This window comes from Toxotes jaculatrix, chromosome 14 (assembly GCF_017976425.1).
Source record: "Toxotes jaculatrix isolate fToxJac2 chromosome 14, fToxJac2.pri, whole genome shotgun sequence".
NCBI lineage: Eukaryota > Metazoa > Chordata > Actinopteri > Toxotidae > Toxotes > Toxotes jaculatrix.
In genome coordinates this window covers 22,812,902-22,837,744 of record NC_054407.1, presented here as the reverse complement: position 1 = coordinate 22,837,744, position 24,843 = coordinate 22,812,902, and the positions used below count along the sequence as shown (strand labels likewise).

The 24,843-nt window shown below is 42.3% G+C and overlaps 1 protein-coding gene across 5 annotated transcripts in view; it reads left to right on the top strand.

The window, feature by feature from the left end:
• Positions 1–24,843, top strand: part of LOC121192624 (partitioning defective 3 homolog) — a 217,153-nt gene that overhangs the window by 116,467 nt on the left and 75,843 nt on the right. For 3 of the 5 annotated variants that reach the window (XM_041054373.1, XM_041054375.1, XM_041054372.1), the window contains 7 exons: positions 507–677; positions 4,905–5,055; positions 11,773–11,959; positions 13,352–13,503; positions 14,373–14,417; positions 19,883–20,113; positions 20,663–20,903. In XM_041054373.1, coding sequence (XP_040910307.1) covers positions 507–677; positions 4,905–5,055; positions 11,773–11,959; positions 13,352–13,503; positions 14,373–14,417; positions 19,883–20,113; positions 20,663–20,903 — 1,178 coding nt within the window. The remainder of the gene's footprint in view (positions 1–506; positions 678–4,904; positions 5,056–11,772; positions 11,960–13,351; positions 13,504–14,372; positions 14,418–19,882; positions 20,114–20,662; positions 20,904–24,843) is intronic. The other 2 variants (XM_041054376.1, XM_041054374.1) reach the window with 1 other exon arrangement.

Below are 24,843 nucleotides of genomic sequence, written 5' to 3'. Positions count from 1 at the left end.
TTACGAATAACGGGCCTTAAAAAGCAACTTAACACCAGCTGAAAATGTTTTTGTGGACCACCAGTGGTTTAACAGTGAAAGTTGAAGTAAATTGACTTTTCTGTTTCTCAGCAGTTATGAAGAAAACTGTGATAGAATCTATGAGTACAAAGTGCTTTGTTTTCTGTTGCTGCCTGTGGTGCTGCAGTCAATTTCAATAGTCTTTCAACTTGATGTTTTTCATACAAACAAGCTTGTGTTAACAGCAGATGATAATGGACTTAAAAGCACACACTTCTCTGTTAGAGATTAGATTATGACCAGAAACAGGATACACTCTCAGAGTGATACTGTTAGATTAAATAAAGCTTATTGTTAAGGAGATGTGACTGTTTTTTTTATCAGCGTGTACTCTTTTGTAGTTGAATAAATTCAGTCTCCGCAAATGCTGAAAGATTCACTTTTTTAAAAATTATTATTGTGGTTTTTGTTTTTTGTTTTTAAACATTTTTCTTATCCACCAACAGGACGGCCGGCTTCGAGTGAACGACCAGTTGATTGCTGTCAACGGGGAGTCGCTACTGGGCAAAACCAACCAAGACGCCATGGAGACGCTCCGCAAGTCCATGTCAACGGAAGGCAACAAACGTGGGATGATCCAGCTCATTGTGGCCAGACGGGTGGCCAAAAGAAATGAGGTAAGGAACAAGAGGAAAGATGTATTTGATTAAAAACGTGTTTATCTGAGTTTATAGTTGTCCAATGAATATATATTTACTGTGAATGCAGTATACTGGTATTAGTCTGATTAATATAGAGAAATAACCATCTAAACAGATTTTTTCCTCTGATAACCTAACATGAATAATGTCATAGTTGGATGATCAAATCAATGCTGTGCACGAGATATTACAAAATCAGCGCCAGTACCAACTACATTTTTGTAGTTGTGGTCTTTTATTATGGTGACAATTTACTGTGGAGGTGCAGCAGCATCATTACTCACTTTTTACAAAGATGTCCATTAGGGCAGGCAACACAAGTGGTCACAGCTTTTAAGCATCTCCTGAGTTTACACATATTATGTGAACCACTTAGAAGTGACAAGAAAAACTGAAGAATATTAAGCCCATTATAGTTATTATCTGTCCAGTACGTTTAGCAGAGCTACTGTCTGACTGCCCGTGCTGGTTGGCATCATGGGCTCCACTGTAAAGCTTTATCACAATGTTTTTGAAAACTGAACCAATGAAGAAAAACGTCGACACCACAATGAAAATAAAATCCACACTGAAATGAATTGCACAGCACTGGTACAAACCACTTCATCAAAGCATTGTCTTGTTCAGAATAAGGTCAGTATGGAATTATTGCAGCACATGTAAACATAATGATTCATTCTTTTATTTACTCTGACTGAGCACATATGACCTTTTGCAGCAGCAGCCTGCTTCACACTTCATTTTCACACATTCACACCTCAGAGCTGCACGTTACAGCTGCTGCACTGCAGCAGTTCCAGTGGAAAAACGTGTCAACATTAGTTATTGAGTAAAAGGAGACTTTCATTTAATGTTCAGATTTTTATTTACTGGCTCAACTGCGATTTCAACCACAATGCCACCTTCCTGTGACTACTGCTGCTTAAATATCAAGTTGAAATCCCCAAAAAGTCTGTTCCTTAAGGTTTGAGAGTTTGACACAAATTCTGTGGCCGTTTTGAAAAACGTAGGTCATCGTATCAAAATGATCAGGATTGGCGTTTATTAAAGGATTAAAGTTTCCTCGTGTGTTTTCCTGCAAGTCAGCTGAACTCACCTGACACTGCTCTGCTAAACAGGGAGACTTGTGTGGACTTGTGGTTGTTAGGCAGCTTTTCCGTGATAAATAAACAACACAAACCAAAACAAACCACTGGGAAATACTCTTATGAGCAGCAATTAATCGTTTCATGAGATAAAAGTAAGTAGTCAGGTCAAAGTAGTTCACCAGCCCCTCCCACACACACTCACCTCCCTTGAGGCAGCTGAAAAAAAGAAAAAACATGGCTGCAAACTGAGCTACACAACTTTTTTCCTCTCCTCAATGTCATGTTTTTACATTCTCTGTACACCTTGGCCTGTCGCCTACTTGAAAGCTGAGGCTGAGTCTGTGTGAAACACTGCTGTGTGTGTGTGTGCGTAGGTGTGCACATCTGTGTGCACGTGTACGCCTCTAGCACCGCCTGGCTTCCCTGCTCTCCTTTCCCAACCTGGTGTGTCAAAGTTTTGATTTCCCCTCGGTCCGACTGGTAATTGAAAGCAGAGGCTAAGTCTGGAGGTGTGTTTTGTGTTTGTGAGTCTGTGTGTGTGTACACGCGCACGGCTTTGTGCCTACCCCACACGCGCGTATTTGTGTATAAGTGTGTAGTTTGTGCTTTTGTACATCCAGCTTATTCATGTATGCATTTATTTTCAAGGATCTTTCGGTGTGTTCGTTTGCAAACAGACACCCTGAGTGTGTGTGTGTGTGTGTGTGTGTGTGTGTGTGTGTGTGTGTGTGTGTGTGTGTGTGTGTGTGTGTGTGTGTGTGTGTGTGTGTGTGTGTGTGTGTGTGTGTGTGTGTGCTGCGGACATGTCAAGGCAGTGAGACTTCACAGAGAGCGTGGTGGTTGAATAAAATTAGGGCGTATTTCCAGCACTGGGAGTCTCGTCAATCTCTGCTTCACATGCAGAGCTGGAGGCATGGCCTGAGGCTGTCCAAGTGTCTGGCTATTTATAAGAAATAGTGTCCAAGACACTCAGAGAGGGGAAAACAACAATTTAATGCACTCATACTGAAAGAGACGGCTTAGAGCTGATTTAAAAAGTCCCTACACAGTCACTATAGATTGTTAATACCTCATAACCAGCTGTCCATCAACTAATAGTATAAAATCAAATAATAACTAATTACTATAGGATGAAAGCTGTGAATCATTCTGACATTTGCTGACGTATGGGATCAAATAATCCTGTATTTACTTTCCTCCCCATGTCTCCATCCCTTGGCAACCAATTTCAAATCAATCTCAAATGTTTGCCTTTGCATAAATCACAAGCCCAACCGCTCCCGTTCCTTCCTCCATCCCCATAGAAACACAGTGAACCCAGAGCAGCTGACTTCCTCATCACCGTTGGCACCTGATGGGATCAAGACCTTCCCGGAGCTCAATTATCAGCCTGAATATGCAATGAGCTGCAGTGCGATTTGTCAATACAGCCTCAGTATGGCGAATCCCCTTGACTGTTACTGAGGCATTTCACCCGAGCCCCTCGGCAGGCCAATTCATTAACCATCTCATTTAAAGTCAAGAGAAGCTGCGCGCCAACAGTCACAGCACCATGTGGCAACCTTAGAAATGAGTTTGCTTCTGCATTAGATTTGTTGTAATCACATGTAGCTTCTGTGTAGCTGTCCCCCTAATAAATGTTTGACTTAACACCATAAAGAAAAGAAAAGAGCAAGTTTTCCAGGTCTAAATGCTGTCAGAGAACTGTCCACTCTTCCATGTCTGTAATTCTGATGGAGAAATACATTTTTACGTCATGTAAAACAACAGCCAAAAATCTTGAGACGTTACTGATCATGTGACTGTAATGGTAGCTGTGGCCGTTCATCTGATAAATCAGTATTGTAAATAAATACAGACAACAATATCAAGTTAAATGTGTCTCCACATATATCCTCCTCATGTGTAAATGCACCACCATCACCATTTTGATACTTGAGTACATTCTTCTAAAATACTGTACTATAACACTACTTTTGCTGGTATTAATATTTCTACCTTAAGTTATGGATCATCTATTTCTGCTCTGGAAATTTAAACAATCTGAAATCCACTTCATTACTCTCCACACTTTTGCCAGGTTCCTAATGTGGCCACATGTGCTGTTCTCCTGCAGACTGAACTTGTTTGTTTACATCGGAATCCATTTTGCAGTGGTTATTACAGCACCTCAAGCATTTAGTGAGCTGAAAGGATCATTGGGCAAAGACCTTCTGCCAAAATCGAATCCCGGCCTGGCTAGTTATAGTCATTGATTGGGGTAATTTGGCTCCGGTATTGACCCGAGTGTGATAGTGTTATCGCTCGTTATGTGATGCCGGCGATGATGGTTATCTTTATGGCAAGAGCTGTCATCACCCTCAGCAATAAATGCAGAGACCATTGCAAATCAATACAGTCAACGATCCAATGGACAAACAATGAGGGCCAAGACACAAACACACACACACACACCTTCTCAGGCCCTGGATGAGTGTTTGGGGTTGACAGGGCCAGTAAATGGTCTATTTGTCCAGCAAACAAGAGAGTGTCATCACAGGTCCTCAGGGAAATGTCAAGATGCTAGCAAGCTAACCTTCCCTTGCGAGGCAATGCTAGCTCGCTAACAGCCTATTGGAAATCCATCCTCATTTATCACACTGCTAGCATTAGCATGGATAGTTTCCCTCGTGTCCATCCATTATTGTTTATCAAATCTTATCGTGGCGAGTTCCCTTCTGCCTCATTTTCTGACTTTCATTTAGTGTTAGTTGGACTCTTGTTCTCATGTTTGTGTATAGATCCTGAATCATTATCTCTAACTGTAACTTCAGCACATTAATTCATGTCTTCCCACTCAAAGACAAAGGATTACTTGTTCTTCGTGAACACATATGCTCACAAATGGTTCTGCTAGTCAAAACAGAGTGAAGTTAGCTGTTGGTAACTGCCGCTGCATCCACAAGTCTCCACACAGACCCCAGAACTAAAGACCTGCAAAGGATAATGAGCATAATCAGAGAAGACAAACCACAGAACGCATTGCCAGAGAAGGAACCTTTATATATACTGGACTTTACAAGAACAGAGATTGCATATGATGATTGTTCTAATTCCACCCCCTGTTTTCTATTAGGAGACACCAGGGAGCCCACTGGGACCCCAGCAGACCATGAACACCTCTCTGGACGACCATGAACGCCGAATCTCCCACTCCCTGTATGGTGGCCTGGAGGGTCTCGATGACAACTTGATGCCACGGCAAGGCATGATGCCTCGCACCGTAGGTAAGACTGGCATGTCTTTTGTGTATAGTGTATGTATAGTACTATGCAGCGGAAAAGCAAAAAATAGGACAAGTCCTAATAAACGTGCAGCATTTACAGAAGTTTCCTTCCGTTAGTCTGTGTTTTCCTGGTAGCTTCTGGGATCTAACCTTCCAGGTTTTGTCAGTACAGAATACAGGCTACCTGTGTCATCTGCTCTCACTTCCTGTTGAGACTCAGTGGCCTTTAATGTCTCAGAAAATGTGAGAGAGACAGAGATGGAAAAAATTTCCCCTCAACAGTTTGTTGCTGCTGATGCCCTGCAAGTGATTGATTCTTGCAATCTCCTGCAAGTGTGTGTTTGTGTGTTCTCTGACAGTGTATATGTACACGTTTGTTCGTTTGCATGCTTCTGGGTCTCTGTTTCTAGACGACTGATCTGTCATCGCTTAAACCAGCTCATAGGTGGTTTGGAAACGAGTGTGTGTTGGACTAAGTATAAGAGATTAGCAAGCATATTTGCGTGTGTGTGTGAGAGCTTTGCACGCATCTGTACAGGATTGCATGTGTATAGCACTTGAATGATTGATGGACGGGTGGTGAAGTTGCCTAATGTCAAGAAAAGGCTTCTGTGTAGCAGATGGTGGAACTGCTCAGTTTGTGTGTATTTAAGTAAAGAAACCACAAAACGATCCAACCATCTTTGCACACTTTGTCTTCTGCAGTTGTTACTTCTCAATGCATTTTTCAAAATACCAAAACTATCCATGTGATTCAAGGGGCACATAAATCCTTCGACCTCTACTTCTGCTGAATTATTGCGGGTCAGTCCAGAAAATAAGGTCCACAAAATACCGTAAATGTAAATTAATTAGGCAGAGAAAGAGCTGGAAGAGTTGGTTCCCCAACTTTGAATCTGTTTTTTAAATTAGCTGCTACCAACTCTACCTCATTAATCAATGCAACATAATGTGAGAGTGTGAACTCTGTTTTCCTTTCATGCAAATTGGTTGACATTGACACTGTTAGTGTAAACAAAAAAAAAAAAAGTTGTGAGTGACAGAGGAAGTGTTAATAGGTAAAGTTCCAGCGCGCTGCCACAGTGGCTGCGTTCATCCATGCTTAACAAACAACGAGGGCTTATGATGAGTGTACGGGGTCGGGGGTGAAAACACAAGGCAGATGTACAGGAGATACAGCACTTGTCTGCTCAGCAGTGACAAAGAAGATCATTGTAACACTACACGACCAGACAAGCTGATGTCTGCATCTACAGGTCCTGTGCTTTCATAACTATGGGAGCTGATCAAAGTGCTGTATAAAGCCAGTAGATAAATTCACTCTGAATGTACTGTAGAAAATCAGCACGGCACCACTACCATATATAAGCATATCCATATCATACCATCATTACCTGAGGGCTGGAGAATGAAACTGAAATCACAATCTGCAGATATGATGGAAAGGAGAAAAAAAACATGAAAGGCCTTGCGGTTGGAAAAGAGCATGTGAGAGCCGAAGAGGTTTAAAACACATACAGTAACTGAGGGGCAGCTAATTCAGGATCAGTACAAACAGTACTGTCAGTTACTTATTCGCCCTACAGGCCAGAGGAGAGGACAGAACGGTTCCAGTGTAGTCCTTACTTCAGCATTCTAGGGTATTTCCAGGCATCCCCAGGGCCAGTTAATACCAGTTGCACTAAGTTACAAGAACACTGGAAAGAAAAGAATAATAGGTAGTGTGGTGAAGAAGGTAAGTAAAAAGATAACAAAGTAGTTTGGCAAGTAGGTGAGGAGAGAAGGAAAGGATAAAAGGAAGGAATGCATTTGAAAGACCAAAACAAAAGAAGAATATAAAGGTATTATGTAAAGGTTGATTGATAAAACACAAAGTTGTTATTGGTCTTTGTTCCTCTGCCCTCAATCTTCCACTAAATAAGATTAAATATTTAAAACGTGGAGCAGTATATTGTCATAAACCATATTAAGAACAGGAGGGATTATACAAAAGATATAACTTCACCTCAGTGCTGACGTAGTGTTTAGCGACATCCACAGGATTAAATAAAAACGGTGTCTGCCTCCTGACTCATCAGAGACCAGCACCGGCTGCTTTTTCATCCCCTTGCACGTGTGTTTTCTGTGGCAGGGCTAAGCAGGGAAATGAAGATGTTAGAGCAGCCGGAGTTTCTCCTAAAATTTCAGCCAACCTCAACAGCACAGGACACCAGAAGCAAGAAAGCTCAGAGGCTGGCCTGTGGAGGGATGTGCACTATGTAGTTACTGACTATGACACATGAGACATTTCCCTGCTTATTAAACACTTCATCAGCTGAGCTGAGTATATTTTCCTGACCAACAAAGGGGAAATATCAGCCCCAGTCTGTCATGTGAAATATTTTGGATGTCCCTCTTCCATGTGGTCTCTGAATCAGTTAAAGTCAAGCTGGTGGTGAAACTTGAATATGTTGGTCCATTTTTCCATGTGCTTGGTTTGACCTCGAGATATCAAAGCAGTATGGTTTTTTTTCAGAACATCACTCTGTTGGTTTGTGTCTGAGATTGGAGAGGTAGGGAAAGGATTAAAGCTTTATTTGAACTGTCGTTTAATTTGTCACTGTGGGCTAAGCACAGAGGATAAAGGCCAGCAGGCTTTAAGCTGGTCGACTCTGCTCGATGCTTTCCTCAGCATGCACCCTAAGTTAGCTTCATAAAGGTGTTCTTATTTTTAAAATGAGTTGTTCGCATGAAGGAAAAGGCAGAAATGATAGATCAGCTGAATGGTTTCTAACTTCTAACTTGTGTGGTCTCGAGTTGAAATACAGTAGATGAATGCACAACCTGATTTATAGTTTCCAGATATAATACTTTACTGTGCATTAACATGAATGTGGTGATTCACAGACAGCAGTTATGTCATCACTGGTCTGATTACTGTGGAAAGGTCTGGAAAAGCAGACGCCCGGCTCTCAGCTGCTGCACTGCTGCTGTTCAGAAGCCAACTGTGGAAGTCTGGAGCTGCACTTGGCAGCTCCCAGATGTGAACGTGTGTGAATACGAAGCAGAGCTTTGCATGCTCGTCAAACTTCCCTTGAATAAATAAAATTGTGTGTGTGTGTGTGTGTGTGTGTGTGTGTGTGTGTGTGTGTGTGTGTGTGTGTAAGTGCTGGGGGGGTCTTTCACAGTTGCTTGGAATAAGTCTGTTCTCTCAAAGTGAGGGGAGGGTCCCACTAAACATAAATCATGCATTAGGCTTTCTTAGAAAACACCATCATTCCCATTCAGAACATATCAGCTTGCGTTTTGGCCCTGGCACACTTATATCACTCGCTGGCTCTCTGCACTCTGAAGATGCCAGGGATAAGAGAGAGACTTAATTATTCCTTCAGGCCAATAGCTTTCAAGGCCCAGCACCCCTGGCAATAACATCCTTACTAATTATGCAAATAGGCCGAGACAAGACAAAATGAAAAGAGGAAAAAAAAAGACTCCTCTGCACGTCTTTCGCCCCATGTTATTCTCACCTCTTGCTATCTCCATTTTCATCTGAAAACACCCCCCCCCAGCTGCTCCCTTCCCTCCCAGCCATTCTGTGTGCCCCCTCTGCCCTCAAGTATTCAGTAGTTTTGCACAAAAAGCATCTAATAATAGCCTCTCCCAGAGAACCTGAAATGAAATGCCACCTATTGTTCCACTGTAGCTCAGTCAAAAATTATTACAGCCACTGGGAAAGATAATGCGTGTTTATTGGTTTGATTCTCAGGTGATGCTGGCTGTGCACGCCGTCCACATGGCAGTGCTATTGTTGCTGGCGGATGGCTGCCCTTGGGTGCTGGCACTAAAACAAGAAGGCTTTTTTTCCCCCCTCCTTTTACTGGGCTACTGAGTTGACAGATTCATTGGTTTTCTACTCAGTAGCTGCCAGTTGATTGTGCTGCAGTGATTCAAACTGTGACATTGATGGGATTCTCAGTGTCGCGCATTGGACTGCTTAGGGAAATGGGATTAAGTGGTTCCGTGGGTGCACGTGTGTGTGGACGTGTTTGTGTGTATAAAATGTGTGCAAGTGTGTGTGGTCTGAGAGAGAGAAGTGGCCATGCTGTGCTCACCCGGACTCCCAAATCCACAGCGAATAACAAACACACAGCAGGAGGGCAGCTGAGCACAAACACACACACACACACTCTGAAACCACTGTAACAGTTGTAGTTAGTGTAGCAGAGGTCTGACGGTGTTAAGGGCATGCACTCACACACGTGGGCTGATGCAGTCCAGCACGCTCATTGTGTGTGTTTGAGAGCAAATGCTCCGGGACAAAGATGCAGACGCATTCTTAGAGACTTCTGTCTCCTTTTTTATAATCAGCAGCTTATTAACCAGTTCAGCAAAACCAACAATGCATATACATTATCCTTTCACCTCACACTGGTCCACCTGTGGGACACTACCACCATGCAAGCCTTTCACAGACTGATAGGACTTTGCACAGATGTATGACAATGAACATGTGATATGTACTTTTTGGTCAGTAAAAATTATCTAGAGCATTCACCAGTAACCTTAAATTTATCTGTTACTCATGTCTGTGCCCTAATCTCTCAGCAGTCTGTCTGTCCAATACTTAAACTATTTCATTATATAACTTAGTATTTAAAGAAAGTACCAAACAACAGTGACCAAGGACTTTGTAAACTATCTTTACACACACACACACACACTTTCACACCACCCAGTCCTCACTTTCATTCCTCCATTCAGCTCCCTTTACATCAGGTCATTCACCCACACCGGCTGGAAGCAGCAGCACCCAGAGGCACATTGATTCCCTCAGTACTTGGTTATGAGAAACAAACAGCAGGCCTGGCTTAGACCTCCAGGTCTCTGGCTTTAAAGCCCAAACGCTTTCTAAAGACAAACAAACTTCTCCCTGAGCTCAGTACACAAGGCTTTCATGACGCATTGAAGCTGCCCTTCTTTTGATGCCAAGGAGCCCCCCCACCACCAATTTCAAAATACAGATTAAAGACAAAGTCATGCGCTGAATATCAATGGGGTTTTTAAGCCTTGCTTTTCAGAGGCAGAAAAAGGGACTATTTTATATTTTTGCCTCAGCACAGGGAAGTTTTTATCTTTATTTGCGAGGTCACAGCTTGAATTAATCATAGTGTTTTGACATAGGAACACCATTGTGCCTGCTGCCAAACGCCACTTGGTATAAGCTGATTAGCCAGGAGCGGTTTCGCTCTGCTTGTAGACTTCAAAATATGTTTTGTGTTTTAAAAAGTTACCCTGTATTTATTTATTTATTTATTTTATTTTTTTATTTGCGAAACTTGTTCTTCTGTAGTTGGCCCATTAAACAGTTACTGCAGTCTCACCCCTGATGCAGAAGTTGCCTGTTGTCACAAATAAATGAATTCCTGAGGGTGTTATGCAGAGAGCGGAGTAACTGACCAGCTTTTGCAAGAGTTTTTCTTATTATTTTTCATATATTTTCCTCGGAGCTGAGAGAAACAAGCATTGTTTTGCCAGACCACAGTCTTATTTTGACATATCTTAATCCTCAAATCCTTAAGGTTTAGAAATCATTCACAATTGCGACACCATGGAATGGAATTTAAATATAAACACATTTACATAGATGTTAATTAGCAGCAAAACAGACTGCTGTCAGCGTGGCTGATAAAACTGTCCTCTCTGTCGATGAGTCATCATTTATGCACATATAGGTACACATCACATGTCATTTGAATGTGATGGTGGTTGTTTCACAGAGCAGTCGGCAGCTGTGGAGTGATTCATCACTGATATCCATTCTTATTGTGTTACATCATATCCTCTGAGATACTGTTGAGATGTTGGAAGTAATCCCTCTGTAAGTGGTTTTGTTTTACACGCGTGACTAAGAGGGAAGACTTCATGAATCAGATTCATGTGGGAACATTAAACAGAACGTGGGCTGATGCCATCAAGGCTACGAGGATTCAGGTTAGCGAGATTAAACCAGACATTCGGGCTTTTCCTGCTAACTGTTAGTTGAGAGGATCTGTTGTTTACCTCTCGTGTCTGTGTGTGAAATATGGATGGGAGCACTGTCATCCTGAAAGAGACCACTCCCATCAGGAAAGGAAAGTGTCGTCATGGGATAAAGCTGATCACGCTGACCCCAAACTTCTCAGTCACCTCTGTTTTTCTTCACATGTCACACTAATGCACGAGCATCACCGTCATCCAGTGTGAGCTGACGGCCTCAGTTTCCAACTCTGCTCACTGACGTCTTCTCTTTGATCTAAGTGCAGATGTGACTTCGCTGTTCCTGCTGAAATGTTAGTCAGTTGATCAGTCTTTGTGACTGAAGCTCCTGCTGTCTCTGCCTCAACAATGAACCCGCTCTCAGAGTCACTTAGATCTTGTGCTCTTGCCATCTTGAAACAAAATCAGAATCGGCTGAGCCCACTCATCATTTTCATACATGCCACAGAGCCTGATTGGATGTTAACTGCTTAATTGTAACATGCGGCGCACCTGTGTGGAAGCATCTGCATTCGTTATGTTTCTCCACTGGTTTATTCAGGGTTCTCCTTTAATTTGCCACCTGTCTGTATCTGTGAGTTTTGTCATAAGAGCGAGGAGGAAAACTATAAACTGGAACTAAAAATTTCATAGACGCAGTTGATGGTCTATGAATAAATGAAAAGATTAGAAGAATAAAGAGAAACCTTCGTGTGTCCTCCAGGGAACTATCAGCTCTCACCGACCGTCAACATGCCGCAGAACGACACTGTGATCATAGAGGATGACCGGCCGCCGCTGCTTCCACCTCACCTCTCTGACCAGTCGTCGTCTAGCTCCCATGACGACGTGGGCTTCACCGCTGACATCACGCCACCGTGGGCCAAGGAACTGCCCGATCAGAATGACAGGTAGGTCGAGCCGAAGTCTGGCGTTTCTTCTTTTTATTCCTTCACCTTCAGCCTGTCAAACATAATGTAAACACTTTTAGCTGAATTTAAAGAGTTGTTCCAGTTTGTCATTGCTGTTTGAACTGTTGCACCATATTTGACAGAACATCTTTGGCCAGTTAAGTCTTAAATTGTGGACAAGCGCAGAATTTCCTGCTTCGCAAATACATTTTATTTTAAAATATATTTCACCTTCTTAAACCTTGATATTTGCACAAGGTGACTGTGTGTCCTATGTGGTGAATTAGTGTAAATGTGTGTAGACTGTACGTATGTGTGGCCTTTCCTTGATTGTCCTCTGATTGTAAGCAGCACTCACTGAGTCTGGCCTCCTCTGGACTGGCCTCTCAGCCTGATGTGAAGGACCCCTGCTCTGACACAGTGCTGATGAGGACCTGTCTTGTTATTCACTGTGTGTGTCTTCAAGTCAGTCTCAGACAATTCAGCATATGAAAGTCTGATTCAGGGCTGCAACTAACCATCATCAAATAACCGGATGATTGTTTTTAATATATTGCTTTCAGTCGATTGATCATTGAGTCTGCCAGGAAGCTGCTTCTCATATTGCTAAATGAAAGACATGACGTTTTACATTAGGGCAGTGCTGTGAATGCTGTATGTCTGTGTGTTCTTGTCAGTGATGAGAACATGAAGGCTCCGGCTCTGAGCAATCCCTCTGTTTCTCTTTGTGTTTCTCTTTCCACAATCTCTTTTTAATTGCATCATTTTTTCTTGTTCCTTCCCCTCATTGCTCTTTTTATCTTTATTTATGTTGTTCTATTATTTTGATCCTTTTTTGTTTAGCTCTCTCTTCCTTTATCTCTTGTTCTTGTCTGTCCCACACCCTTTTTTCGTTTTCTTCAACACTAAATATTTTTTTGCTTTTTCCAGTTTGTCCGTCTTACTTTTTTTTTTTTTTTTAATCTCATTGTCTCTCATTATTTCTTGGCCATCTTCACATCCTCCGCCTCTTGTTCTCTGTCCTCTGAGTTGTACCTTTTATTTCCCTCCATCTCTTCTTCACCTTCTTTTTTACTTCTTTGAATCCTATAATTTCAAAGAGAGAGAGGTTCTTTGAACGTCTTTGAACCTTTCACACTGTTGATCTTCATTCAGCTCTGTCTCCATGCCGCTTTAGGAACTTTCTTTTTTTCTTCTTCCTGTAGTTCCTCTATCATTGATATTTCATGTGTCATATTTTAAATAGATGCTGCAAAGGCTTAAGAATATTCAGTATTTTTAAAGGGTGCTTATCCATACTATGCATATGTTGTTGTCCTTCCTGTTAAGTGCCAGTATCTTTTCTGATATCCCTCATTTTCACACCCTCCATCCCTCCATCCCTCCGTCCAGCTCTCTGGGTCCAGATGAAAATCATCCAGACAGTGCTTTCCAGAGGGAAGGTTTCGGACGCCAGAGCATGTCAGAGAAACGCACCAAACAGTTCGGAGACGCCTCTCAGCTCGAGATCATCAAAACACGCAAGTCCAAGAGCATGGATCTAGGTACAGCATTCCCCCAAGAAGTTTTCTCCTCTCTGTCAAATTCAAGTCAATTTTTAACATTATAATATGAAAGCAGTTCGCATTACATCCTCCAGTGTAGAAGCAGAGAATCAGTGTCTCTCTCCAGACTGGCTTTATCCATCACGCTCCACTTAATCTTCAGTTACACATCAAACATGATCACTGGGAACATTGTATATTAAAGCTGGTTAAAGCTGTTGTTTAATACGTAGAGTATTTCCTGAGGGACGTACATGTAATAGACCCAGGATCACAAAAAAGGTAAAATTCCCTTTTCTCTCAATAGACATAGACTGTGCCCCTGTTCATATTTCTATAGAGTCATTTGACAAACTCAGTGCGCCTAAGCTGCTTTAAGATCAGCGAAACCTTGAACAGCCAGACTTCATGTAACCTGGAGCACACACACCCTGCGCACACCCCCATGTTTCAGAAATGTGCCTTATATTTAAATGTATTCCAACAGCTTGCCTCTTTGTATGACAGCAGACTCTGCATCTCTTGCCAAAGTCAAGAACTTCATTATGTTGATTCACCTTGAAATGGCTTCGAACAGTCGCTGATTGCTTTGGCTGCACCAGTCTCTCTGCTCGCACTCTCTATAATCATATCTAATCTTCCTGACCAGATTGCCGCTCTGGGCCGTGTTGATATCACAACAAGTCTGATTGCTATCCTCAAACCCTCTTTTCACCCCCCCACCACCTCCTTGTCTCGCATGACGTCCGATTCTAATTGAGATGAAGCCGTTTGTGATGTTTGCAGCGCTACCTGGATGTTGCATGTGGAATGTCATGAGCACTAACTGAACCCTAAATGTTTGTATCCCTCCCCCCTTCCTTTAACAGTAGCCGACGAGATTAACCTCACCCCTCGTCCCGAGATCAACACAGGTAAGGACCGGTGCACTGAAAGGTAGAAAGGAGAACTTAACTTCGCCACCATCACCATCAGTTTTTGTTTTCAAAGTTCATTTCTAATGCCTGGTACTGAGGAGCATAAGTGGTAATAGATTTATTATTTGTCAAATCAAAAGTCCCTAAGAGATCTGACTACGTCAGAATGGAAATTACTGTTTTGTGATGTTATACAATTTGATATTTTACATTTCATGTATCTTAAAATATCAGAAAAAAAACAAAATTCAAATAACGTACATTTCCAAAGCACAAATTCGATCGGTACTACAATAGAGTTGTGCAACATATTCAACTCTGCTGCTTTCAGTCTGTTAGAGCTGCTGAAAGGCTTTTAATTTGAAACACTTGTACAGGAAGTATAGGTTTTTGTTAACAGTGGTTGAAAGAACGTAGATGGGATTAATAAGTGATATTTTTTGTTTGTTTGTTGAAAAGGGAAACTGAAAGTGGCAGAGTGGTGAGTGTGACGTGACTGTTATCGTACAGAGTGAATTAGTGCTGTTGAAATGTACAATATAATGGATTTACCAAGGCGACAGGTACTGTGAACATGGAGGACGTATGAAATTTACAGTGGAGTTAGCCTGGAAAGCATGTGCCAGTTTTAACGAGCTGATCCTTTTCCTCCAGTGTTTTAATATTTATACAGAAAACAAGCTTTTAACTATAAATTCACTCTGTCAAAACCAGCTTATGCCTCTCTGACCAAAGTCCTACATATCATCTCCAATCTGTCTTTACTGTCCATGTGTTCTTCATTGAATCCTTCCACAATAAGATATAATCAGAATTCTTTTTTATTTATTTACGAACACATAATAAAACCTTTTGGGACGTATATCTCTAACGGCAGGAGTGAGGCAGATTTTTGTGCCAGGAACTATAAATGAACCTCAACCTGCTTCCGTGGTTTTGTAGAGCGGATCGATCCAGGACTGGTGCAGGACATGACACAGATTGTGCAGGAACAACAGTGACAGGCATTAAATTGCACATATTGATCTGCAAATATAAATTCAGCCGCTAACATGGAGATTATGTTTCCGAAGGTTTATCCACTGCTCTGCTCTTTATGCTCCCTGTGTTTGGTGTTTTGCTCACTGTTGACAAGACACATTTGTCAGTCTGCAGAATGAAGACTTGCAGTCCTCGCCACAGTTTGAGGTCGCTGCTGAACATGGCTGTGAAAGCAGCCGGGTGACTACAGATTTGATTTTCTCCCTTTTGCCTCAGATGCGTCTGTAGCACTAATTGCTTTGTGTGTGTGTCGGTAGTGTGTGTGTGTGTGTGTGTGAAGAGAGGGAGAGCAGAGAAAGCACTCTGTCCTTGGTTAAGGCAGCGAGCTGACAGCAAGTCATCAGTCATTGTGAAGTCTTGTGTATTTTCACTGTCGCCTTGACTGGATAGAAGACCTGCCTCTGAAATCAGCAGCTTGGACAAAGGGACAGATCCCGTTGAAGGGAGACGTGTAGAGCAGGAGAAAGCGAGAGATGAGAGGTTTAGAGTGTGAGGGGGAAGCTCTCTTGGGGCAGTTTATGGTAACTTGTAGGTATGGCTGTGAACTCTCACTCAGTAATAAAGTGTTAAGACAGAGAGGCACAGAGAAAGTGTGAGAAGAGGATCGAAAGTCGTGTTGTGGAAAAACACAAATGGATACTTGGATCAGTGTTTTAATACTTCTGTCGAAAGCTTTTACCAGAGTGTGGGAAACCCTGAGAGGGAGAGGAGATTGTTTCCAGCTTTCTGTCACGTTGTGATGGCTCGAGTCGGCAAGGATGAGATTGTTGCATATTTTATAAGGTGTATCTGCCAAATGGTCGATGAGTCACCTGTTGTATTGCATAATCTTATAACAACTATAAAAAGTTAACAACTTAGTGTCGTAATTGCATCTTAAAAGGCTCACACCAGTGCCAGTGTCCATAAGACCACTGTGCTAGATTAAAAATAAGGTCAGATGCAAACGCAGGATCCCAGAGTGTTGTCTTAAAAATGTGTAAACATCTGTTAAACATCACAAAGGGATTTATTTTATTGAATTAAGGAAAAAGAGAAAATCTACAGTTTTGTTTGCTAAATTACTTAAAATGGTTGATGTGATGGTTGAGTGTAGGTATCCATGACTCAGCAGTTACACTGGCGGTATCTGTTTTACAAAACTTTCTTTCCATGCAACACTTATCTTGGAGGAAACTAATGTTTTTTATATTTTATACTGGTCTCCAATTAAAGTCATGAAAGGCCTTCAGTGCCCTCATTAAATAACATAAAAAATGTGCTGGTGATGTGAGAGCACTTGTTTCTGGTGGTAATTACATTGCCTTCACTGCAAATCAAAGAATGTTTAATTGGGCACAGTTGTCTGAACTGGAGTGATCTGCCTTTTCATTGGTATTCTGAAAGTATCTTAGCACACTGGCAGATCTTCAGGGTACAGATACTAATTCAAATTATTTTATGTGGACAGTTATTGTGAACTTTATGAGAAAAAAAAAGGGTTTTCTGAAGGTTGTAATTTAATATCCCTTCAATTCCCTAATGTTTTGGGGCTAATAGATTTCACCCTGTTTTTTTTAAGCGTCCAGGGTTTATTTTCACTTTGTGGGCCCCTGGCGTCACTTTACCAACTTTAAAAAAAATTTGTTCTCCTCACTAAGTCTAATTGATCCATGGTCCGTTTACCGAAGCCAAAACACCGCCATCCTGCTGAAACCGAAGACTGTGACAGCTCTGAGAGATGGGATATCGTAGCCCTCGTCTCCTGAGCTGCGATTTGCAGAGAGTTTTATTGACACAGGCCACTGCCACATGTTGGACTTGGACACTTCAGTGATGGAGGACAATACAGAACTGTTGGCTGTGTCTGGAGCTTCATTCAGGTTTTGAAGACCTTTCTGACACGTCATAAATCTCTGAGAGAAACTGTCCTGTGAGTGATCCAGTTAAATTCACACAACAGAGCCATTTGGGTTCATTCTGGGAGGGAGGGGACCCTTTTCAGCACGTAGTGAGCTGTACGGAGATAAAAGAGGCAGAGTAAGTCAAATGATTTGTGATTTGACTGAATCAATAACTCTGCTGTTGCCAGTTTGAGCTGAGTGTGGTGTCAGCACCAATCTGACCTCTCATTGTTCCAGCTGCCACACGGTTGCTCTGTATTTGTCATTGTAAGGCTGTTGAAGCTTAACTTTGTAAGATAACGTTTATCTGCAGATGAATAGAGAGTCACTCTGTCCAAACACTCTGACACAGATTATTCAGAACTAACTGACTGGTTGCCAGATTTGAAATAATCCTTTTAAACTTCTGTCAGATGCATTGCACTGATAACTTGAATTTTAGTATGTGTTACCTAAAAAAAACAAAAGATGCGAACACTCTTTGATTTTATTTTCTTCCAAAGTCCACTCTCTGTGGCCCGGTCGTCCCGACTGAACAGAACAAGATTTTGTTAGAAACCTCGTCCCCAGGTTATTTGAAACACATTTTTTTCTTGAAAAAGAAGAAAGAAAAGTTTTTCATGTTTGTGCCTAAATGCCATTTGTCAGATCTCCAGCATAGTGTAAATTATCCTTTCTTTTTTTTTTTTTGAGACTGCCACTGAAGTGTGACTGCAGTGAATGGTGCTGGGCAAAGCCTTTAAATAAAGTGGGTGTGCAGCGTGAAAAGCCTATCAGCCCGACTCTCAGTGAGACGTTAACGGGACAGGACAGGCTGATGAGAATGAATGGGAGGCAGGATACACACTTGCTTGTTCGCTCTGCATGTATTTAGTTTTCCATTTCTGCTCTTTTTCTGTCTTTTTTTCGTCACTCTCAGTGTAAACAAGAAGCTTAACAAAAAAAAAAAACCTTTTTCCAGACTTGCTATTTGAGAATATTCTACAGCTTTGGCAGGAAAGTACATTATGTTTGGAATAATAATTGAAATCACAAAAACCAGTCAGTACAGAAAACGTACAGTGACTAAAACAGGGCCCCATGCTCAGTGATTCCTGAAGTAAGTCTTCCAAAATGGACCACAGAAATATAGATTTTTTTAAGGCTCATTCATTTCCTTAAAAGAACTGGGCGCTCTACCTTTTAGCTAACGTTACTTTAAGAGGAATAAATAGTGACTTTGTCAGGGATTTTATTCCTCGGTTAGTATTTTTATAAATGTTTTTTCACCTTTATTATTTTACATTCTCCTTTCTTTCTGTTTCTTTCTTCCTCTACAAACTTTGTGTTGTCTTCTCCTCCTCCCTCACTCCTTCTTTTCCTGTTTTCTTCGCATTCATTCGCTCTACAGTAGCTCTGAGGTGACACCACCCAGGGGATTAGGACTCTTCCATTTACCTTCCATACCTCCTCACCTTATCTTCCTTCATTTTTTTGTCCAGCGTACACGCTCTCAGCCCGTGGAACATGCCATCGCACCACTGTGCGAATAGTCCGAGTTTAATTAAACTGTCATGTTTCTCCTCCTTTGCTGATGGTTATTTTTATCTTTTAGTGAAATGTGTAGTCAGCCAGGAGGAATGTCACACAAACTCTCACACAAATGCACACAATCAATCAGCTTCGTTCTTGGTGAAACAAACAGTATCCAGGTTTAAATATGTTGCATTGCTGTCAGGGCTCCTTATTATCCTCTGAGGCTGGGCAGGTTCCCACAGAACAGGTGTTTCAAACGGGGCCGTTGATAAGCGCTTCCTACCTACTTGTTGAGGGTGTTGTTACAGGTACTGGTTTATGAAATGGTTTCACACACACATAAAATCAAAGGGGAGCCCCCTGAGGCCACGCTTGACTTTAGTTGTTGGTCTTTTTGAATTGGCAGGAAGTCTCTCTCATCCTCAGTCCATCCTGTTAAATCATCCTGTAACATAACTCCCATTCTAATGTTTCTTTTGCACTACATCATCCTTTGTCCTCGAGACTATTTCTACACCACTTCAATCACAACCAAGGTCAATGCGCACACTGCTTTATTTATTATTATACTAAAAATGTGATGGAGAAAAATGTTTAGAATAAAATTAGGATTGAATTATGATTCTATTCTGAAATGAATTTTCATAGGTTTTAGGAAACCTGACTTCAGATCACTGATGTGCTGACTTACTGAGAGAAGAGAGAGCCAGTACAGGTGCAGTCCATGAAGACATCCTACTTTTTACAGCGTTCTTAATGAACTACTGCTGCATATTTGTGCTCTCTCAGGGGAATTACAGAGGAAACTTGTGTCCCTGTTCAGCTGTTTGAAGCTAATGAATGAATGAGTTAGATGAGGTTGGTGTAGAATAGAAATGGACTGGAGTTTGTCATTGGATACAGCATTATACATTACTAAGATAGGCTATTGACTGGGACTTTGACATGGTCTCCATCATAGACTGAGTAGGTTTGGTCAAAATTGTTTGACCTACAGTACATGCCTCTGTATCCTCCTGTCAGGTTCCTCCACAAAGGATGTGGGACCATCACTGGGCTTAAAGAAGTCCAGCTCTCTCGAGAGCCTCCAGACAGCTGTTGCCGAGGTAACCCTCAATGGGGACCTCCCCTTCCACAGGCCTCGCCCCCGTATCATCAGGGGCCGCGGCTGCAACGAGAGCTTCAGGGCAGCCATCGACAAATCCTACGACCGGCCGGCTGCCACAGAGGAGGACGATGAGGGCATGGAGACGTGTAAGATATCCCATGTTCCACATTCACCTGGTGTTTAACAGGACTCTCCTCTTTCTGAAAAATCACAGGTTTGATCCCACCGCAGCCCATCTGTCAGCAGCTGGGAGTCCTGCCAGTGTCCCTCAGCAAGGCACTTCAGCCTCAGTCACCCTCCAACTCTCCTGGAACATGTCTGAAGTGTGAAATTATACACGGATGACTTCAGTGACATTGCATTATGGGTTACTAAAATGATGCTAAGTCACACTAACACAGCAGTGATAATTCCTAACAAGGATCATTACTGAAACTGAGGAAATGTCAGCCATGACCACGCTGATGTGGCTTCTATACTTACGCATGGGAGTGACAGCATTCTGACTGATGCTCTGTATCTAGCAGCTGATTTTACCACTGCTTGTGGCTATGGCATATTGCTGACTGAGGATGTAACCCTCTACCAGATATCAAATACATCACATGTCAATATGAGACACCTTAACTGGTTAAATAGAACATGATCTCCATCCTCCCTCTCTCCCTTTACTGTACGTCTTTCCCTCTCTGCAGTGGAGGAGGACACAGAGGAGAGTTCCCGGTCGGGGAGAGACTCTGTGTCCACGGTGGCCGACCAGACCCCGCTGCCTGGAACCGAGAAACCCCTGGTCAACGGCACCAACCGCACCAAAGAGGAGAAGAAGAAGGACAAAGACAAGGGAGGGAAGGAGAAGAAGAAGCAGGAGGGAGGGAAGGACAAGGACAAGGGAAAAGCCAAGAAGGGCATGCTGAAGGGACTCGGGGACATGTTCAGGTAAAATTATAAAATCATTTTTAAGATATTCCTCTGCGCATTCAGAAATGTTCCCCATAGTTTGAAACTTAAATCCACAAAGAAAGAACACAGCGTAAGAAGTGAGTGCACAGTGTGTTCTTGTGTTATCTTGTGTGGATGAAAGATTTTCATTCTACACTTTCACTGTAGTATCTTCTTCCCTTTGCACAAAATTAGGACGCAGCTTTCCAAAACAAGATATATATGTGTCAAAGACCAGGCGAGAGCTGAACTGTGTTCAGTGTTGGTGCATATGTCCGAGCCACTCTGATTAAAACCTTTAGCAAACAGTTACTGAGTGAAACGTGTTTTCTGCCTTTCTGTGTGAAGAACAAGGCCCAGGAATTACCAGTCTGGTATGTGTGTTAACGCATGGACGTCCTGTAATATCTTTTAGACTGATAACATTTTACCACACTTCTGGGATGCTTGGATATATCTGAAGGAGCTGTGTGATCGCTCAGTAAAGGACACAAATGACAGAGCTGAGCTCTGCATCCATGACACTAAGCAGTGCGAGGAAACCCTAATTAGACTCTCAGACAACTTTCTGGTTTATTTCCACATTAACAGTTCGCCTCCAACATTTCATCTGTCAGACACATCCATACAGCTAAACTGAAAGAAATTCTCTCACCCACACACACATTCATTAAGACTGGTGTCCAGATTCGGTCGGGAAACCTCTGGGCATGACCACTAATATATCCATACATCAAATTAGCCAAAGTGGTGGTGACAGGGAAGCGGAAACAATGACTGTTGTCTGAGAGAGGAGGGTAATGAGATCCACAGAGATGGAGAAAGAAAAGGGTGGAATAGGGTGCAATGGGTAGTGAAAGGTAAAAAAAAATAAAAAAGAAGTGAATAACAGAGGTTTAACTCTTCATAAAGGTAACAGACAACTGAGCCATCTTCATCCCAACTTAAACATCCAGAACAAGCAACTGTGTGGAGCTTGAGTCAAGATTATTTTGTCTAACTAATAGCACATTAGTGTTCCACCCCAAGGAATGTAATGAGTGTGGCTCTGGCATTTTGACATTACATCTTCATCAGGTAATACTAGATATTTAAAGTGTCTTTAAAGATGAAGTGTTAGTCTGCAGAGCAGGAAAAAGGGAAAAGGATGAACGAGAGTGGGTGGACACAAAGCAGTGAGGGCGGATAGAGGACAGTGAGACAGTGAGACAGTGGAAGTGATTGTGAATGAGGGCGATGGCTTTAACTGTCAGGGGCTGAAATTGTGCTATTTGGCCCTCAGGGGCTCCGCGGGGCTGGAGCCAGCAGGGCTGTGTGTCAGACAGGTGGGATCACTTCAGATGACACCAGCTGACTTGTAGAGGGACAGAGAGACTCATGGAAGGAAGTCAAGGCCACACACACACACACACACACACACAACAACACTGCAAAATCGTACAAACAGGCGTAGCTCACACTCAGACACACACGGGAATAATTAGCAGGGAACACACACATACATAGAGATATGTATTGTACTCACACACACACACACGCACACAGCATAGGTCATTCAGTTTACACACAAACCCACAAACACGATATGGTCGCCAACAAGTACACACTGCCATTATCTTCTGTGCTCTCATACACACACACACACAATCACGCTCTTTAGTTCAGTTTTCCTCTTCACCTCCCAGATGATAACGATTGGTGTGCACTGTGGTAACATCAGTGTTATGGCGCTCTGATTGGCTCAATACTGCCCACATCAGATGTGCTCCATTAAAACTCTGCCTGCCTGTCTGATCCGCGCCCAGTGTTTTCTGGCAGAGGCAGCTGTGTGCTCCAGAATAACGATGTGAGATATATTCAACCCATCTGTGAGTCTGCTCTGGATCACGCACTCAACTTAAAGGAATAACCCACCAACTTGTAATTTCCATGTTAGCTCATGAAAGCTTCTCAGCATTTTTTTTTTTCAGAGAAAATGAAGGTCAGGTAGATTTTAACCAGAGGAATTTGCCTGGTACGCAGGATTTATGGTGTTACCATTTCTGGTTTGGTAAGAGTAAACATAATTCCCTCCAAGTACTGGACTCATGACAAGGACAAGGTTAAGGACGTTTATTCGCTCCCATTTAGCTGACTTATGTTTAAAAAATATATACATACATACACACACACACATATATATATATACATTTTTCCAGACATGTTTGTTACCCATTGTTGTAATATTTACATTGCTGTTTACTGTTCAGCTAAATAAGAACTAGCTTGATAACAGAAATATTTTCCGTAGGTTGACATGCCAAGAAAAGAGTGACGTCTTTATTGAATCTTTTTGTGTTATGTCACACTGCACTAAGAAAGAAAAATGAAGACAGCGCCACATTAAGATGCTAAAAAACAGTATTGACAGGAAATTAAAAGGAAAAACACACCCAGGTAAAACCCACAGCATTTGACTGACAGGTAACGAGGGAGCTACAGTTTAGCAAACAGCAGAGCAGTGAGCACTTAGCAGCAAATGTTTTGCTTAAAGGAGAAAAAAAAAAAGTTATCTGAATTTGTATGTTTCAGTTGTGTCAGTGTCAACATGTCACGATGAAAAAGCATGCGAAAGTGTGTGTTGGCCCCAAAGCAAAGAGCGAGTGGATGTGTCGAGAACAACGTTACTGTTTTTTAAAAGCACAGAAAAGTGGAGCTCTGTCACACGACCAAATGTGATGTGAGCAAGTTAGTTCCCCCGAGTGGCTCTACAGCGTTTGGAGAGCTCCTGATGACTGTCATGTGTTTGAGTGAGCGACCGTGTCTGTCTGTGTGTGTGTCTGTCTCTGTGTGTGTGTCTGTCTCTGTGTGTGTGTGTGTTTGAATGAGTGAGAGAAGGCTTTTGGTGCAGGAGTGTCAGGGAGCTTGTACTTTGATGTGTGTTTGCATGTAGGAGGGATGGCTCAGGAGTGGGAGGCCTGTAGAAGTCAGAGGAGTATGTGTGTGCGTGTGTGATCAACAGAGCTGCCACTGCCTGACCCTCTCATGTCTCGAAGGCCTCACACTCAGTCCCAATCAAAGCCTCATTACCATCAACCCCTGCCAACAGAACAGCCTGCCAACTCTGTATCCATCTCTCTCTCTCTCTCTTTCTCTCTCCCTCTCCCTCTCCCTCGCTCACTCTCTGATCATCACTTGGACTGAGAAGCAACACCCAGTCTGTTAGCTTGGCATCGGCAAAGATGGTCGCTGCCCAGACATTTGAGGAGTGCGCTAATTTTGCAGTGGTTTTTAGTGTGTGTATGTATGTGTGTGGGTGTGTGTGTGTGTGTGTCTGTGTGTGTGCTGTTGTGAACAAGTGAACAAGCTTGAACTTAGAAAAGGCTCACGCTGTGACAAGATTCATGATGTGCTGCAGAAGAAACACTGCGAGGCCTGTTTTTGACCGTTCTCTCCGTCTGCCGTTGGGTTTTCCAAAAAAAAAAAAAAAAAAACAAACCTCACACTTTAATTTTTTATTTTTTTTTGTCTGAAATTTCTTGAGGAGAGATTTGTCATGGACAGAGGGACATTCCTGCACCAAAATCTGTTTACTTGACTTCTGCAAGATAAAGATTTGGTCCACTTACGTTTCTTAAACGGCGAGCTGAATCCTCGCCATCTACAGATGTAAGCTGATGATAATGTTGTGTTAATTTTGCTCCCTGCATGCACTGTGCAGGCTGTGCCTATAAATGAAGACATGGCTAGTGGCTCTAAGAGGTTGTAATGCTCATTACCCCCCCAGGAAAAGAAAAAAGAAATGTTCCATGGATGAAAAATGGAGAGATAATTGGAGAGAGTGTTACCACCAGTGGGGCAAAAATCTAAAGCTTGTAAAGCTTCTTTTGTTGCCAGACACAAAAAACAGTGTGGTGGACATTTTATGACATCTCAGACTCAGTTAGCACGTCGACAT